At 38.4% G+C, this 17,129-nt stretch overlaps 1 protein-coding gene across 1 annotated transcript in view; it reads left to right on the forward strand.

Annotated features, from left to right (window-relative positions):
• necab2 (N-terminal EF-hand calcium binding protein 2) overlaps window positions 1–17,129 on the forward strand; it is a 200,756-nt gene that overhangs the window by 171,458 nt on the left and 12,169 nt on the right. Inside the window, exon 7 of the mRNA XM_002940331.5 lies at window positions 1,528–1,643. Coding sequence (XP_002940377.3) covers window positions 1,528–1,643 — 116 coding nt within the window. The remainder of the gene's footprint in view (window positions 1–1,527; window positions 1,644–17,129) is intronic.

Genomic DNA, 17,129 nt, shown 5'->3' on the forward strand with positions numbered 1-17,129 from the left:
CCCCCTACTATCTGACCCCACTAGTTCTTGTTCAGTTAACAAGAGACCCCTCTCAAGATTGTTGATTGAACGCAGTGTTGCGACGTGTTCCTCTAGGACTCTAACGCGAGCCTCTAAAGTGGCAATTCGCTCACATCCACAACAGAGGTATGCACTTTGGAACTGTTGTTCCACAACTGCATACATGTGGCAGGCTGTGCACTTTGTCAGACCTTCAATGTTGCTACCACTCATTCTCCCAGTTACAAGAACAGTTAAACAAAAATAGGTATAAGGACTTGTAGTAAATACCTTGTTTTACCTTGTTTTTAACTCCCTTAGTGTTTAACTCCCTGAGTTTATAACTCCACTTACAGAGTCCCCACTAACTCCCTGAGTTTATAACTCCACTTACAGAGTCCCCACTAACTCCCTGAGTTTATAACTCCACTTACAGAGTCCCACTTAAAGAGCAAACACTTACAGAGCACCTACCACCAGAGCAAGCTCCACTGGAGTGCCTGTGGTTCTATTTATGCAGTCTGTAAAGGTGAACTAATCAAACCCCACCCTCCTCAAGCTGAGGGTAATTACAAGGGAATGTAACCTGCTGTAAGCCTATGGATCCCACAAACTTTGTAAATTAGCTCCAAAAACAACAATTACTTATGAAAAAAAATAAATAAAACCCAACAGTAAAAAAACACAATGGTTTTGATAAAGTTAGTAAAGAATACTTATCCCTTTTTAGTTGAAATGAAAGCAAGTTGATTCAACCAGCCACCAGCCTGTTAGTAAAGTAAATTATATATATTGTTGAAGTTTGGTTTTGCATAATTCATTCTGTAAGTAACTTTACACATAACGGGTTCTGTTGTATGGATATTATACATTTGTGAGACAGAATGCTTGTTAAAATTTACAGAACAGAGTTTGTAATATAATTATATCCTTTTGTGCACAAAATTGATTTTGTTCTCATTGTTCACTAGAAATATGTCTTTTGTATATTTTTTACCAGTGTAAATAGCCACACACTCATTCTGTGTACTTTGGATTGTTTTTTGTATACAGAATGTATTTTTGTAGACAAAATGTACTTGGGACATAAGGTACCCCATATATTCAAAGTACAGAATTTAAATATGTGCTGTTAAAATGTATGAATATGTTAATTTTCTTCTATAACATTACATGTGTTGTGGAGTGCAACCAGTTCCCGGGCAGAAGTGTTCTGTGCATGAGCATTAAGAGGCAGAAGAGCCTAACAACTTAGAGATAAAACACTAAGTAACTGAGAGAGTACTGTTGTGGAAGTTGTTAGGATTGAACACAGAGAAGATGTTAGATATATATGTTAGCTACTAGCTCATATATGTTAGCTATATAATCACTGATTATCATTGGTTTGGAATAATAGTTTTCTGTTATAATGCACTGTATGAGAAAAACTCTGAAGCGCAGCTGCACTTATGGAAGAGAGTTGTATTTAAACAGAGATTGCAGAGATTTATGTTTATTTATTTTAATGCAGAGATTTATATTTAGGCACTGTAACAGTAAGAGTGGGCAGGTGATGACAGAAGGATGGTATGAAGATTCTACATCTTTTTATCCTGCAAGCAGGACTTCAAGCAAGGACATCAGGAAGAGCACCAAAAGCAGTAGGTTTTGAGCTTATCAAAAATTAAACCCACCCTTTTAGCTTTCTCACCCCCTCCATCAGTGTATAAATGACTGTACTTTGGAACAGATTGCCTTCATACAATTCTGTGGTAGGATAGAGCAGATACAAGAGATCTAGTTGCCCAGCTAGGTAACTACCTTAGCAAGTTCACCCTCTTTCTTTTTCTTCATAATAAGATTTTTAATATCTATATACTTTTGGATATGCTGAAGGATAAAAATAATAAATAATCTGGTATTGACAAAAACACTGATTATATAAGTTTTAAAACCAGTCTTACCTCTGTTGTCCCCCCCCCCAACCTGGGTGCAGGCTCTACAAGACTGCATCTCATATGTAGGAACTATTTTTCAGTTATTTAAGTGTTTGAGGTCTAGCCTTCCTTTTACAGTGTAGTTGATAACTGTGCTGCTGTGGACATTAGACTCTAACTCACTAACTTATAACAGTGAAACAAAATACATTCTGCCCTGTTCTGCTCACTGTGATTTCAGCAAAGCAATGCTTGCTCTAACTTTGGATGTCAATATTTATATGTTCTCTTGGGAACTGGGGTTTTCTACATATTTCTTTACATAATTTGGATCACCATACCTTAAATTTGCTCAAAAGTATTTTAACATGAAATAAACCCAATGTGATTGTTTTGACTCCAATAAGGAGTAATTATATATTAGTTGTGATCAAGTACACGGCAGATTAGCAGTGAATTAAGCAAAAATGTAATGGTTCGAATTAATTACAAAAATTCAAACTGCAAAACATTCTATACCAAACGGCATAAAGGTTCATCCCTATGCCACATGGTCCCCATACTCCGCCTTACTTACACATTTTGCACCATCGGGTGCTTTATCAGAGGAGGTGTGGCATTAAAGAGATACTGACACCAGAAATGAAACCTTTTTTACATCTATCATATCATTGTCTTTGCATCAACTTTATAATTTTGCCATAAAAGTATTTCCTGATGCTTTTACATACCTATATAATCCCCCATATTGCTCTATGAGGGGGCGGCCATTTTTGTGCAGCAGGAGTCTGTTAGCATGAGAAGCTATAACCGACAGGGTCAGAAGGGTCAGTCAGGTTGGCAAAACAGTCAGGTTTAGGAACTTCAAGTAGCAATTGCTTATAAAAGCAAACCTATCAGCGAAAAAATATCAACATGACCTATAGGGAACTTTTTATGTAGATTCATAATTTAAAAAGTACTTTTTTCGTGTCAGTATCACTTTAACAAATAATTTCCTTTATATACCCTCCACTTGAATTTTATACATCATGCAGGGCCACAGCTGTACATTTACCGCACAGGAACACAAAAACAACTTAATTTTAGGGCATAAAATAGAGTAAGAGACCAAGAACACACAAATATATATCCCATTATCATATTTCATAATGATGATCATATTGAAAAAGCCCATTTGTGTCAGAAAATCAAACATATTATCCTTTATGCACTCCAAAGCTTAAGCTTTAGATATTTCCATATTAATTACTCATATATATATATAATATAAAACTTTAAATATATATATAAAGCCTATACTTTTTACTTAAAGAGCAAGGAAAGGCCTCTACTATAGCCCCTAATATAGTGTAGAGCCCCCTTGCCTGTAGCCAATCACCAACTTTATTTTTTAAAATAATGCTAACTGCTCCCAAAAATTATCTTCTAACTTTGCAGTAATTGCAGTTTGTCAAGGCCGCCATCTTTCCCATCTTCCCCTGCTCACCCCCCCCCCCTTCCACCAAACAGAGGAAAGGTTGGTTGCAGTGCTATACTTCTCACCAAACTCGCACCCAAAAACAAACACAATCCGGGCAAACACCCCCCCCCCCCCCCCCCGGAACAAACACCGTCCGGGCAAACACCAGTCACACCCCCCGCTACTCGCAGCGCTTGCCTATCATTCTACCTGCCTGTCATCCTCGCCGTCAGTGTGCACAGAGGCCAGGGTAGAGGAGAGGAAGGGAGCGCGCACGCTTTTCTTACAGAAAATGAGCAGTGCGCATGCATTATGGGAATCTTCTCTACCCAGCTCAGCGTTTTTTCTTCCAGTTTGGCTTCAGATCTTCTGAACAGGTGAAATATGGGGAGACTTAAGGCCACTATTGAGACAACTGAAGGTATGCCTGCAGCTTGAGATTAACTCTTTATTAGCCTTTCCTTCTCCTTTAAGGTGCATAATAGTGCAACATTTAAAATTTAGTAATACCATATTTTATTTACAAACAGTACTATACTAAAAAACTGGCCAGTTTTTTTTTTTATTTTTTAATCCCATATGGTGTCTTACATGAATATCCATTTGAATTTCCTTCACTTTTTTTTATCAACCTTGTCTATCCAAAATATATTAAATTTTCCTTCATGTTCACTTTTAAAGTGCTTATATAAAGGATTATCACTATCACATAAACTCACAAGGAAAGATGTGAAAAACAGCAACTGGCATTTTTGGACTGTGCAATAGTTATCAAAGAGAGGGGAAACCTGGATATTGAAGTATACAGGAAACCCACCTATACAGATCAAAACTTGCTGTTTGATTCCCACCACCCTCTGGAACATAAACTAGGTGTTATAAGGACTCTACATCATTGGGCTAAAAATGTGGCAAACATCTAAAAGGAGCTCTGAAAACTTGTGGGTACCCAGACTGGGCCTTTATCAAAACTAAATCAAAGACAAGCAAAAATACCCGCCCAGCACACAGAAGGGAGGAACATAACAGGTTGAAGCAACATTGTCATCCCATATGTTGCTGGGAAATCAGAAAAGCTTAGGAGAATTTTCAACAAACATCGCATTCCAGTGTTTTTCAAATGCCTTTAACACATTTATTGCATTTCACCTGAAGAAGGAGTTTTCCCCCCGAAAGTTTGTGCCATTTGTTTCTGCAATAAATGCATTAAAGGCATTGCCGGGATATTGGTGTGCTTCTTCCATTCACAAAGGTTTACTGAAAAAGCTTGGGAGCAGCTGAGGAAGTCAAGCACCCTAAAGACCCTACACTAAAGCACATGAAAAGTAATATGGTCTATGCTGTCCAGTGTAGTGAAGAGTGCTCTGACTTATACATTGGGGAGACAAAACAACCTCTCTGTAAAAGAATGACCCAACATAGGAGGGCGAACTCCTCAGGACAAGACTCAGCATTTTATCTACACCTTAAGGAAAAAGGACAATCTTTTGAGAACAGTAACTTTATTTTGGACCGAGAGGTCAGATAGTTTGAAAAAGGTGTGAAAGAGGCCATTTATATCTGCCTGGAAAAACCATCCCTGAACAGAGGAGGGGGCCTGCGGCACCGCTTGTCATCAACATACAATACCGTTTTAACATCCTTACCCTGGTTGTTTCACAACAGTTCACACTTCCAGTCATGTACTTTAAAGGATTAACACCTGCATCAATAAGAATCATGGTACCATTGTGACTGGATGTCTTTGACTGTACTTCCCTCAAGGGTTTAAATACCGAGGAATTCCCTACCAGTCATTTGAACTGAAGATGCCACTCGAATGAATGGTAAAACATTTTCAAGAAAACGCATAAAAGTTGCTTTAGACTTAATTCTGCTAGATACTGTATATCAAAACCTGGATGAATGAGAATCTTCATAGACATTACCCAAGGCCCAGGCCTAGGGCGTCAGAAATTTAGGGGCGGCATGCCGCCCCGCCTCAACAAAATTGTGACATTTCGCTCCCATATGGAGCAATGGGGACTTCTCCCCACTGCTCCGTATTGGAGTTTAAATGCCCGTGCATGTGCAATTGCGTTGGCGCAACACAGGGGAGGTGGGTTTGTTTGCGCATGCGTGGGGGGTGGGGCGCGAATGGGGGGTGGCCTAAGGGCGCCCGGATTTGAAATCCGGCGCTGACATTACCTTTAATACTTTTACAGACTTTTTTATATTGCAGGCCAAAGTCCAAAATACATCTTGTTTCCTGCTCCTTTCCTAATATGCTGTTCTTTTTTTCTTCTGCCTTGCAACCTGCAATCCTCACTTCCTTCCTTTTCTCTCAAATCCTTCACTCTCTGTTTCAAGATAATTTCTTTATATCACCTCTTTCCTAGCCTTTGACATTCTTCTCTTGCAAGCTCTTGATAAACCTCATAGCTAGAACAATTTCTATATAGTCACACCAACTACGCATATGGTATTGATTTTACTGTATGTTCTGGATGAAAGGAGAGCCTCCTTAAAGGAGAAGGAATGATAAAAACTAAGTAAGCTTTATCAGAAAGGTCACTGATTCTCCCTTTAAATCACTATGTATTATTAATTTACTCACATCATATTCTTCTGCACCCTGAGCTATAAAATGAATAATCTTTTCTTGATCATTGAAATTGCCCTGAACAATATCTTCACATATGCTTTCCTCCAAACTTGCACTTACAAACACTGTGTCAGATTGACCAAAATGTTTTAATTGCTTAATTTCAAGGCAATTTTCCTAATACATAAGTTTTAAAATAACCCATATTACTCGTAGGGCAACAACTTAGTCCTTTCTGTAACACTTCTACCTCCTTTTTAGTTCACTTGTTCATTCTGCCAATAAGGCTTAATAATAATAAGGCTGTATCTCACAAACATACAAGGGGTTATTATTAAAAAATGTTCTTTTCTCAGAATGTTTACGTGTATTTGTTACATTTAACTTATTTTTGCCATCTACATAGTCACATAGAGAACCCCTTAATGTTTTACATTGCAATAAATAATAACTTTGCGTTTATTAGCATTAATTATCAGTTGAATTTTGATGATTTATATAAACTCATCTCATTATATGGTTTCAAAAGAAAACATATCTAATTGCCTCATCCCAGAATTAGCAAGCTCCTCATAATTGATTAGCGGAGAAAAATCAGCATTTGTCTCACCACACAGGATTCATAAGTGCTGGTATCTTTTACTTTGAAACAGCTCCATAAGCCATTAGGTTTAGGACTTGATGTGCTTAAAGCGCTTTGCTGCCCTTCACTTGTTTCACTTAAAGCATTACATTGCCCTTCATATTTTACCAACCAGGCAGCTTGGGCTGCCTGGATGAGCACCATGGGGCTTCCTCTCCACTTCTTCCTCCTTCTTCTGCATCGAAGTGCTGCCCCCAAATGATGTGGCTGTGTACAGACGCACTCTCTCTGCCAGCACTTTGCTCCTGCTTCTTCCTTGTGCAAGATGCAATTTTTTCTCCGTTTCGACAAGCTGGAACTGGCAACATTGCAGGCAGAGGACTGGGCTTGAAGCAATACTAGTGAAGGAGGAATCGTCCATTAGGTGCTTTTTCCTGGGGATTTATATTACACAGATGGTTTTAGAATTGACTTATACTCAATCCGTCTTCCATTTATCCAATAAAAAATCTGCCCCATTCGATAATCAGCCAAATCTCTCTCATATTTGTTTTGTCTTTGCACTATTTCTTTTCTCACACAGGAACTCATGCATTTTTCTAATGTCTCCCCTGTATTTGGGTTTTCTTTCGTATAAAGGGGCATATTTATTATGCTGTGTAAAAAACGGCGAGAAAATTCGCCACACATAGCCAGGCTTCACCGTGTAAAAATGTCGTAAAAACGGCGTGAAATCGGCGTAATTGTTTTATGCGGTTTTTTTTCCACCGGAACTTATGGAAAATAACGGCGTAATATCCGCCGTTCAGATGGCGATCTTTTCCATTTATTTTACACAGCTTTTTACTCCGTTTTTTCGGCGAATTAGTTTTACACAGCATAATAAATACGCCCCTGTTTTCTATTAAGTGATCGCCACTGAAAGTAGGCATACATGTGATGGATGATTCCTGGTGAGTAGGGGTGTAAGTATTTCACACTTCTTTGATATTGCCAGGTACAGGGGTTTCTTGATATCTGTTACTTCTGGGAGTGTCAAGCTGTTATGTCTTTGGACTCATTTTACAGGGTGTCACCTCTCCTAGATTTTCTTATTCTTGGGCTTCTGCCTGGAGTCTTTATGTTCACTTGCATGTATTGGGCTCTCTTCAATCTTATGGCATTTCTTATTTCAGGTTCCTGTTAGAGCCTATTACCCTCCTGTTGGAAAAGGTAACTTGCTACATCCCGGTGTTGACAAAAAGAGAACAGCTTCTGGAACAGCATTCAGGGCTGCTAAATTACAGAGTGGGTGGGACCACTTCCAGCACAGAGGCATTACATGATCACTTGGTTATGCTCAGCTGGTGTCTGCACAGACAGGTAACCAAAAGCAACTGCTGAGGTTACACAGAGGCAAATTGGATCACTGGTGTTAATGTCTCCTGCAAGGGCCCAAGTCTGCATCCATCTCTTGATGAAAGGCTTGTAGAGCAAACTTTTTTTTTTTTTACTTCAATTACAACATTCATCCCCTGCTAAGGGAGTAAAGCAAACAAAAAATAACAACAGGCAGTAAGGCTCAGGCCCCTAACTAATTAGGCCTGATTACTGACTGACCCTAAGCTAACTTCCATCTACCTCACCCATCCATAAAAATAAAAAAGGTTTGTAGGGGCCACATACACCACTGCCATCGGACGTCTTTTGGGCAGGCCGGGAGGGCCCACGGATGGGGGGACTTGCCACCAAATGCTCTGACCAAATTTGTGCCCTCATATGCTGGTTTGTTTATGGCTATGTGGGAGGAGGAATTTATTTAATGATGATAACCCATATCATGATGACATAGTTAAATGGTCTCAATATATCGATGATGTCATCATGGTATGGGACATTGGAGAAAAGGATTTGATTGGTTCTTTACATAATGTAAATGATAGTCCTTATGATATTAAATTTACCTTTGAATACAATGTGCAGATGATCAATATTTTAGACCTAAAGACAAAAAGGAACACCAAGAGCCCCAATAGTGTAATATGTTTTTACAAGGAGTAATGGTAGAGTAAACAAATTAATACTCACAAGCCAGGGTTACCAATAGGCAACCACTGTATAGGCAGGTGGGGAGATTATCCTGACCCCACTCAGGAATAAGAAGTCGCTCTCTGTAGAAGGAAGAAAAATGGGGATGACACCCCTCCACTCGGTGTGGACTCGATATAATGATAAGACAAAACAGAGGCGCCAAAAGGATAAAATGAGCTAAAAACACTTAAAAACCCAATGGGTAATTCAGAGGAGGTAGTAGTGAACTTACCTCCTCCAGGCAGATACCAACAAAAGTGGTAATTTTCAATAATAGTTTATTCACAACTGTTGTGAATAAACTATTATTGAAAATAACCACTTTTGTTGGTATCTGCCTGGAGGAGGTAAGTTCACTACTACCTCCTCTGAATTACCCATTGGGTTTTTAAGTGTTTTTAGCTAATTTTATCCTTTTGGCGCCTCTGTTTTGTCTTATCATAATATTTTAGACCTGACTTTTTATGTTGAAAGTGGTCGGGTCAACACAAGAGTTTTTAGGAAAAAAGTTGCCGGCAATACAATCTTAAGGAGGGACTCCTTTCATCCAGAACATACAGTAAAATCTATACCATATGGGCAGTTGGTGAGACTATATAGAAATTGGTAGCTAGCTATGAGGTATATCAAGAGCTAGCAATGGCTAGGAAAGAGGGGATATAAAAGAAATTATCTTCAAACAGCATTACAGAGAGTGAAGGATATGAGAGAAAAGGAAGTGAGGATTGCAAGTCAAAAGGCATAAGAAAAAGAACAGCATATTAGGAAATGAGAAGGAAATATGAATGTATTTTGGACTTTGGCCTGCAACATAAACAAGTCCGTAAAAGTATTAACGGTAATTGGAATATTTTACAGGCAGATCCTGTTCTGAAGAACTTTAAGACATTAAACCAAGTCGTAAGGCTAAGTCAATAGCAGGAGTGATAGCCCCCTATAGTTTATAATAGTAAAGTGAGAGAATTAACAGGGATGGGGAAGCTAAGGGATTTTATCCATGCAAGCCTTGTAAATCATGTAAATACAGTAGTAATGTTAAAAGCTTTTTGAATAAGAGTAAGGATAAAGAATATAGAATTGAGACTTATACAGTCATGGCCCAGATTTTTGGCACCCCAGAAATTTTTGCAGAAAATCAAGTATTTCTCACAGAAAAGTATTGCAGTAACGCATGTTTTGCTATACACATGTTTATTCCCTTTGTGTGTATTGGAACAGAATAAAAAAAAGGGAGGAAAAAAAGCAAATGGGACATAATGTCACACAAAACTCCAAAAATGGGCTGGACAAAATGATTGGCACCCTTTTAAAATAAGATTGTTTCAAACATGTGATGCTCCTTTAAATTCACCTGGGGCAAGTAACAGGTGTGGGCAATATAAAAATCACACCTGAAAGCAGATAAAAAGGAGAGAAGTTCACTTAGTCTTTGCATTGTGTGTCTGTGTGTGCCACACTAAGCATGGACAACAGAAAGAGGAGAAGAGAACTGTCTGAGGACTTGAGAACCAAAATTATGGAAAAATATCAACAATCTCAAGGTTAAAAGTCCATCTCCAGAGATCTAGATTTACCTTTGTCCACAGTGCACAACATTATCAAGAAGTTTGCAACCCATGGCACTGTAGTTAATCTTCCTGGGCGTGGATGTAAGAGAAAAATTGATGAAAGGTTGCAGCGCAGGATAGTCCGGATGGTGGATAAGCAGCCCCAAACAAGTTCCAAAGAAATTCAAGTTGTCCTGCAGGCTCAGGGAGCATCAGTGTCAGCGCAAACTATCCGTCAACATTTAAATGAAATGAAACTCTATGGCAGGAGACCCAGGAGCAGGGGCGATTCTGGACATATCGCCGCCTGAGGCGGCTCCTGGATGCGCAATTGCTCTTAAAGTTCTTAATTGCTCTTAATTGCAATTGCTCTTAAAGTTACCAGGAGCGGCTTTTTGCCGCCCCTGGTAACTGGGGCGCTTCTGCCGCCTGAGGCGAGTTTCTCAACTCGCCTAATGGCAGAAGCGCCCCTGCCCAGGAGGACCGCACTGCTAACACAGAGGCATAAAAAAGCAAAACTACAGTTTGCCAAAATGTACTTGAGTAAGCCACAATCCTTCTGGGAAAACGTCTTGTGGACAGATGAGATCAAGATAGAGCTTTTTGGTAAAGCACATCAATATACTGTTTACTGAAAACGGAATGAGGCCTACAAAGAAAAGAACACAGTACCTACAGTGAAATATGGTGGAGGTTCAATGATGTTTTGGGGTTGTTTTGCTGCCTCTGGCACTGGGTGCCTTGAATGTGTGCAAAGCATCATGAAATCTGAGGATTACCAAGGGATTTTGGGTTGCACTGCGGAGCCCAGTGTCAGAAAGCTGGGTTTGCGTCCAACATAGGCGGATTTTCCATAAGGCTAGGGGAGGCTAAGCCTCCCCAAACCTGCTTGGCACATTTAAAAAAAATAAAACAAAACAAAAAAAACCTTACTCCGTTTCTGCACTGTCCTGGAAATCTGTTCCTGCAAGCCCGTTTTGCTGTGCTCCGATTGGATCTTTCTTCTTGTGGATTCTTCAATCAGAGCACAGCTTTCTTGACAGACAGTAAAATTGACCAATCAGAGCACAGATGCACACAGGGATCGGGAGATTTTGCAAACTGGAAGCAGTGCAGAACTGAAGACTGAAAAGAAGAATCTGCAGGCTGTAAACTTTACCTAAGAACCAACTCTCAACTTTTGCTGCAGTTTTCATCCAATTCCCACAGGTACTATACAGTTCTAAAGAATCACTAGCTGACATTAAATTGTTTTTTGCCTGACCTGACATCTATAATAATTTATAATCTATCCCCTACCCTAACAGATGGAGGGTAAGTTAACTCTTTCCCTCTGAAAAAGCTCATTGTGTGTTTATATATTTGTTGTTGTTTTTTGCACTTACTATTTTTTTTTTTATTGTCATTGTTTTGTTCATTTCTAGTCAGTTACAGTAGGGCCAATGTTGTGTATCCGTGCCAGTGTTATAGTGCCAGGGCCTGAATATCTGCCATCAGTACCCACTGTGTTTCACTGTATATAATGTGCTGGCTTTGTAAATACGGACTGCGTCTCACTGCATATAATGGGGAGTCAGCACCCACTGCCTTTCTTGCTTTAAAACTAACATAAACACATCTAAAGGGGTGGTTTACTTTTAAGTTAACCTTTAGTATGTTATAAAATGGCCTATTCCTAGCAACTTTGCAATTGGTCTTCCTAATTAATTTTTTTGAATAATTTGCCTCTCTTCTGCCTCTTTCCAGATTTCAAATGGGGGCCAAAAAATATTGCTCTGTGAGGCTACAATTTTATTATTATTATAATTTTGTATTACTTATTTTTCCAAGTAGGCCCCTTAACTATTAATATTCCCATCTTTTGTTTAAACCACTACCTGGTTGCTAGGGTAAATAAGACCCTAGCAACCAGATAGCTGCTGAAATACCAAATGGAGAGCTGCTGAACAAAAAGCTAAATAACTGAAAAACCATTAAAAATAAAAGTGAATTCGAATGCGAACTACCCCTTTAAGCTAACTGATCACAAACACAAATGTTTGCAGATCCCCTCACAGAAGTGCACGTATGAATACTTTTACATCCTTTTAGGGTAAAATAAAGCACCCCCACCCGCACTTTTGTACAGTATCCCTGGGAGTCAGTGGGAACGGCAAGAGGTAGTTGGGAGGTTAATTTTTTACACCAGCAGCGAAGTCTCACATTAGCTGTAGGTCAGTCTGTGTATGGGCCATCTTTAGCCTCCCCAAACAAAAAAGTCACCCTCCGCCTATGGCGTCCAAGATCTTGGGTCTTGGGACAATGACCCCAAACTTACGTCAAAAAGCATCCAGAAATGGATGGCAACAAAGCACTGGAGAGTTCTGAAGTAGCCAGCAATGAGTCAAGATCTAAATCCCATTGAACATCTGTGGAGAGATCTTAAAATTGCTGTTGGGAAAAGGCGCCCTTGCAATAAGAGAGACCTAGAGCAGTTTGCAAAGGAAGAGTGGTCCAAAATTCCCGGTGAGAGGTGTAAGAAGCTTATTGATGGTTATAGGAAGCGACTGATTTCAGTTATTTTTTCCAAAGGGTGTGCAACCAAATATTAAGTTAAGGGTGCCAATAATTTTGTCCAGCCCATTTTAGGAGTTTTGTGTGACATTTTGTCCAATTTGCTGCTTTTTTTCCTCCCTTTTTTGTTCTGTTCCAATACACACAAAGGGAATAAACATGTATATAGCAAAACATGTGTTACTGCAATGACTGTATATCATGTCAAATACAATATGTGGTTTATTGTCTACAGTGTGAATGTGGCTTCCTGTATGTAGGGCGAATTATAAGACATATTGAGAATATGGTTTGTAGAGTACCTAAGAGGATTCAAAAGTTATATAGATATATATATATATATCTATAGATAGTAATAATCCTTTATATATGCACTTTGAGAGTGAACATGATGGAAAACAGATGAAATTTAATATATTCTAAGGAAATCTTCAAATGAAATTATTTAGATTGGAATCCAAATGGATATTAATGTTAGACACAGTGATACCAAAAGGTATGAACCCTTTCTTATGTCGGTTTGGAAGTAGACATTTGGGTAGTGATGAATTTATTTAATTTTACCATATGGGATAAAAAAATTAACAACACTGGTTAGGGTTTTTGATATGATAGTAATATTATAGTACTGTTTTTAAAGTAATCGAAGGAATTTTAATAAATATGGTATTACTAAATTTTAAATGTTGCACTATTTTGTACTTTTTTGCACTATTATGCACCTTTAGTGAAAAGTATAGGCTTTATATATATATTTGAAGTTTTATATTATATATATATATATATATATATATATATATATATATATATATATGAGTAATGAATATGGAAATCTTATGCTTTGGTATGCATATAGGTTAATATGTTTGATTTTATGACACAATTGGGGTTGTTCACTATGATCATCATTATGAAATATGCACGGGCTTGCATTCCAACTCATACAGAGCAGTGGGGAGAGGTCCCCACTGCTCTGTATGGTAGCAAAACTTCAGTTGTGTTTCTGTGCGGTGAATACTTTATATATCTGATGTGTTGTTATAGATGTGGCCCTTCACTTTGCATTGGGTATAAGCTGAGAATTTAATTTTGTGTGCTTAGTACAGGAATATAGCTGTGGCCCTGCATGATGAATAAAATGTAAGTGGAGGGTATATAAAGGAAATTAATTGTAATTGGTACACCTCCTCTTATGAAGCACCTGATGGTGCGAAAGACGTAAGGAGGGTGGAGTATGGGGACCATGTGGCACTGGGATGCACCTTTATGTTGTTTGGTATAGTATGTTTTGCTATTTGAATTTTTGTAATTAATTAGAACCATTAAATGTTTGCTTATTTCACTGCTAATCTGTGTGGTATTGTATTGTATTCATATTCAGGACCTTGAGCATATAAGCTTTCTCTTTCTCTGTATACTTTTTATTGTTTATGATCAAGTACAAGGTACTGTTTTATTATTATCAAGAAAAAGGTAATCATTTTTAAAAATTGTAGTTATTTATTAAATATAAGTTATAACAAATATTGGGGTATTTGCTTGGATGGAAGATGGTCTTCTTATAATTTGGGGGTTTCTGGGTAACAGGTTTCTGGATAGGGGATCCCATACCTGTACCTGTACTTTTTGTACAATCAATATCTGATTGATCTGTTATCTGGAAACCCGTTATCCAGAAAGCTCTAAATTATAGGAAGGCATGGGGTATAAATAACATTTAAATTATTTTTTGTAGTAGACTTAAGGTATGAAAATCCAAATTAAAGAAAGATCCATCATCCAGGCCCCAAGCATTCTGGATAACAGGTCCCATACCTGTATTTTAACTTCTCTTAGTAAATATAAAGCAAACATACCTAGAAATTTGCCAGTTCTTCTTCTGGACATTGATGCCTGGCCAATCATCAGGCTAAGTTTGTTTACATGGGGCCTACAACTTTTTAAAGTAGTATGATGTAGACAACAGTAACCTACGTATGGGATACGTTGTGGCAGTAAAAGGGCTTAAATGCCAACTACGTGTCCCATACGTCGTTGGCATTTAAAGGCTGCTCTCTGCAGCGGCGGCATGTGCCACTGCTGCAGAGAGTTTCTAGAGATGACAGCCCCCCTGGGCAACAAGCCAGGGGGGCTGTCATGAGGGTCCTGCGAAGCGATCATCTCAGGACCCTCCAGGAAGCAGCAGACGCGATTGCTTCCTGCTTCCCCCCGATGCCGCCGCCCACTAGAGCCAGGAGGAGGAGGCGATCGGGTGCTACAAGACAGGTAAGGTGTTTGGGTTTTTTTTGCACTTTACACACACACTTACATACATTTACACACACTTACAGCACACAATTTAGCAGTTTTTTTTAATTTTTCACACTTTTATACACTTATTTACACTCATATACACACTTACACACTGTCACACAACTTTTACACATGTACACACATTTATACACAAACACTTTTTTTTTTTTTTCATTTTACCACTTTTTTTTAGTTTCTTTTACCTACAAACTGTTTATTTTGACAGCGTGACTATTGGATCAGATATTCTGACCACTAATTACACTGTCATGTGACTTATTTTGTTGTTTCACTGATTTGCACAATTTTTGTGGTTTTATCGCATTTCATCCCTTGCCTTTGTACGCAAGAAATTGTGTGAGATGAATGCGGCAAATTGCAACATTTTTAGGCAATTTTTTGAAATGTCATTAAAACCAATAACTTTAGAAAAGCTCTGCAGATTGGTGTAGAAAGGACTCTTTAGCCTTGTTGGATTTGTCAGAATGTGTAGTTTCCAAAAATATATGGTTTTGTGGGGGTCTCTGTATAGTTAGGGGAAGTTTCGGCACATAATACACTGCAAAAGCTGAGCTGGCAGGCGAGAAATCCTTATGCGCTATTTTCACTTTGGGTTCAGTACATACTGCAGACTTTGGTATATCTATGCATATTGGGCATCAAACTGTTCAGTAGACCTTAGGTGTTCCTATTTGGGGTGATTTGCCTTTATCTAATCTTTATCAAGAAATTGTGAGAGATAAATGCAGCAAATTGCAAAATTTTTATGCGATTTTCTAAATGTCATATAAATCTGCAAACTTAGAAAAGCTTTACAGCTTGGTACTTTGGAGCAAAAAGAAATGTTTACCCATTATAGATTCGGGGGGGGGTATACTTTCCAAAAATATATGTCTTTCTGGGGTGAGTGTACTTTTTTTTGTAGCATTATCCCACATAAAGGATGTAAATGTGTTGATTTTGCAGGAGCTGAAATGATAGATCATATGGGGGTATGTTCCCATTGGGGCCCCTACATGCCACATACTTAGGTAAACCTATACATATTGGGCATCAAACTGTTCAGTGGACCCCTGGCGTTCAAATGCAGGGTGTTTTATCTTGGTACCTAACACTATGTGGGAGATAAGATGCTGCAAAGTGGAAGCTTTGAGGGGATTTTTGGAAATGTCATCAAAATTGCTAACTTTATAAAAGCTGTGTGGCTTGGTACTTTGGAGTAGAAAGACACAGATACCCATTTTAGATTCGGGGGAATGTGTACTTTCCAAAAATATATGACTTTCTGGGGTGAGCGTACTTTTTACTAGCTTTATCCCACATAAATGATGTAAATGTGTTGATTTTGCTGGAGCTGAAATAGCAGAAATGATAGATCATATGGGGGTATGTTCACATTGGGGCCCCTACATGCCACATACTTAAGTAAACCTATACATATTGGGCATCAAACTGTTCAGTGGACCCCTGGCATTCATATTTAGGGTGTTTTATTTGGTTACTTTATAACCTGTAGGAGATAAGATACTATAGACTGGAAGCTTTGAAGCGATTTTTTTAAAAAATCACAAATTTTGATAAAAACCAATAACTTTAGGAAAGCATTGCGACTTGATAGTTTGGAGTAGACAGATCGTTGTGCCTATTCTGTATTCCCCAGAATCTGTTCTTTCCAAAAATGTACAATTTTCTAGGATAAACCTTCTGTTAGTGAAATTTTTGGCCTTGAAATCTAAAGTATGCAGCTTTCTGGAGCAGTGCTTTGGAAATTTGGTTGTGTACTGCTGGGTGATTTTGACCTATACAAGTGAGAAATCTCCATAAAATTATATATATTTGGTATTGGCACGTTCAGGAGACATGGGACTTTCCAAATCAGTTGTATATTCGTGCATAAAATAATTTTTGTTTCTAGTATGTGTGTTTATATTATGGAAAATTTGTTTTGCATTTTTAGACATTTAGAAGCCTATATCTTGTTACAGAATTGGTATTACACAAAAAATCTACCATATTTTGCAAGTTTAGGTTGTTCTGAAAAAAATTATATATTGTTTTCCTGGGTAAACTAAAAGTCCCCCCGAGGAAAGGCCCCTAAAGTGAAACAGTGCAAAATGTT

Source organism: Xenopus tropicalis, chromosome 4 (genome assembly GCF_000004195.4).
Source record: "Xenopus tropicalis strain Nigerian chromosome 4, UCB_Xtro_10.0, whole genome shotgun sequence".
NCBI lineage: Eukaryota > Metazoa > Chordata > Amphibia > Anura > Pipidae > Xenopus > Xenopus tropicalis.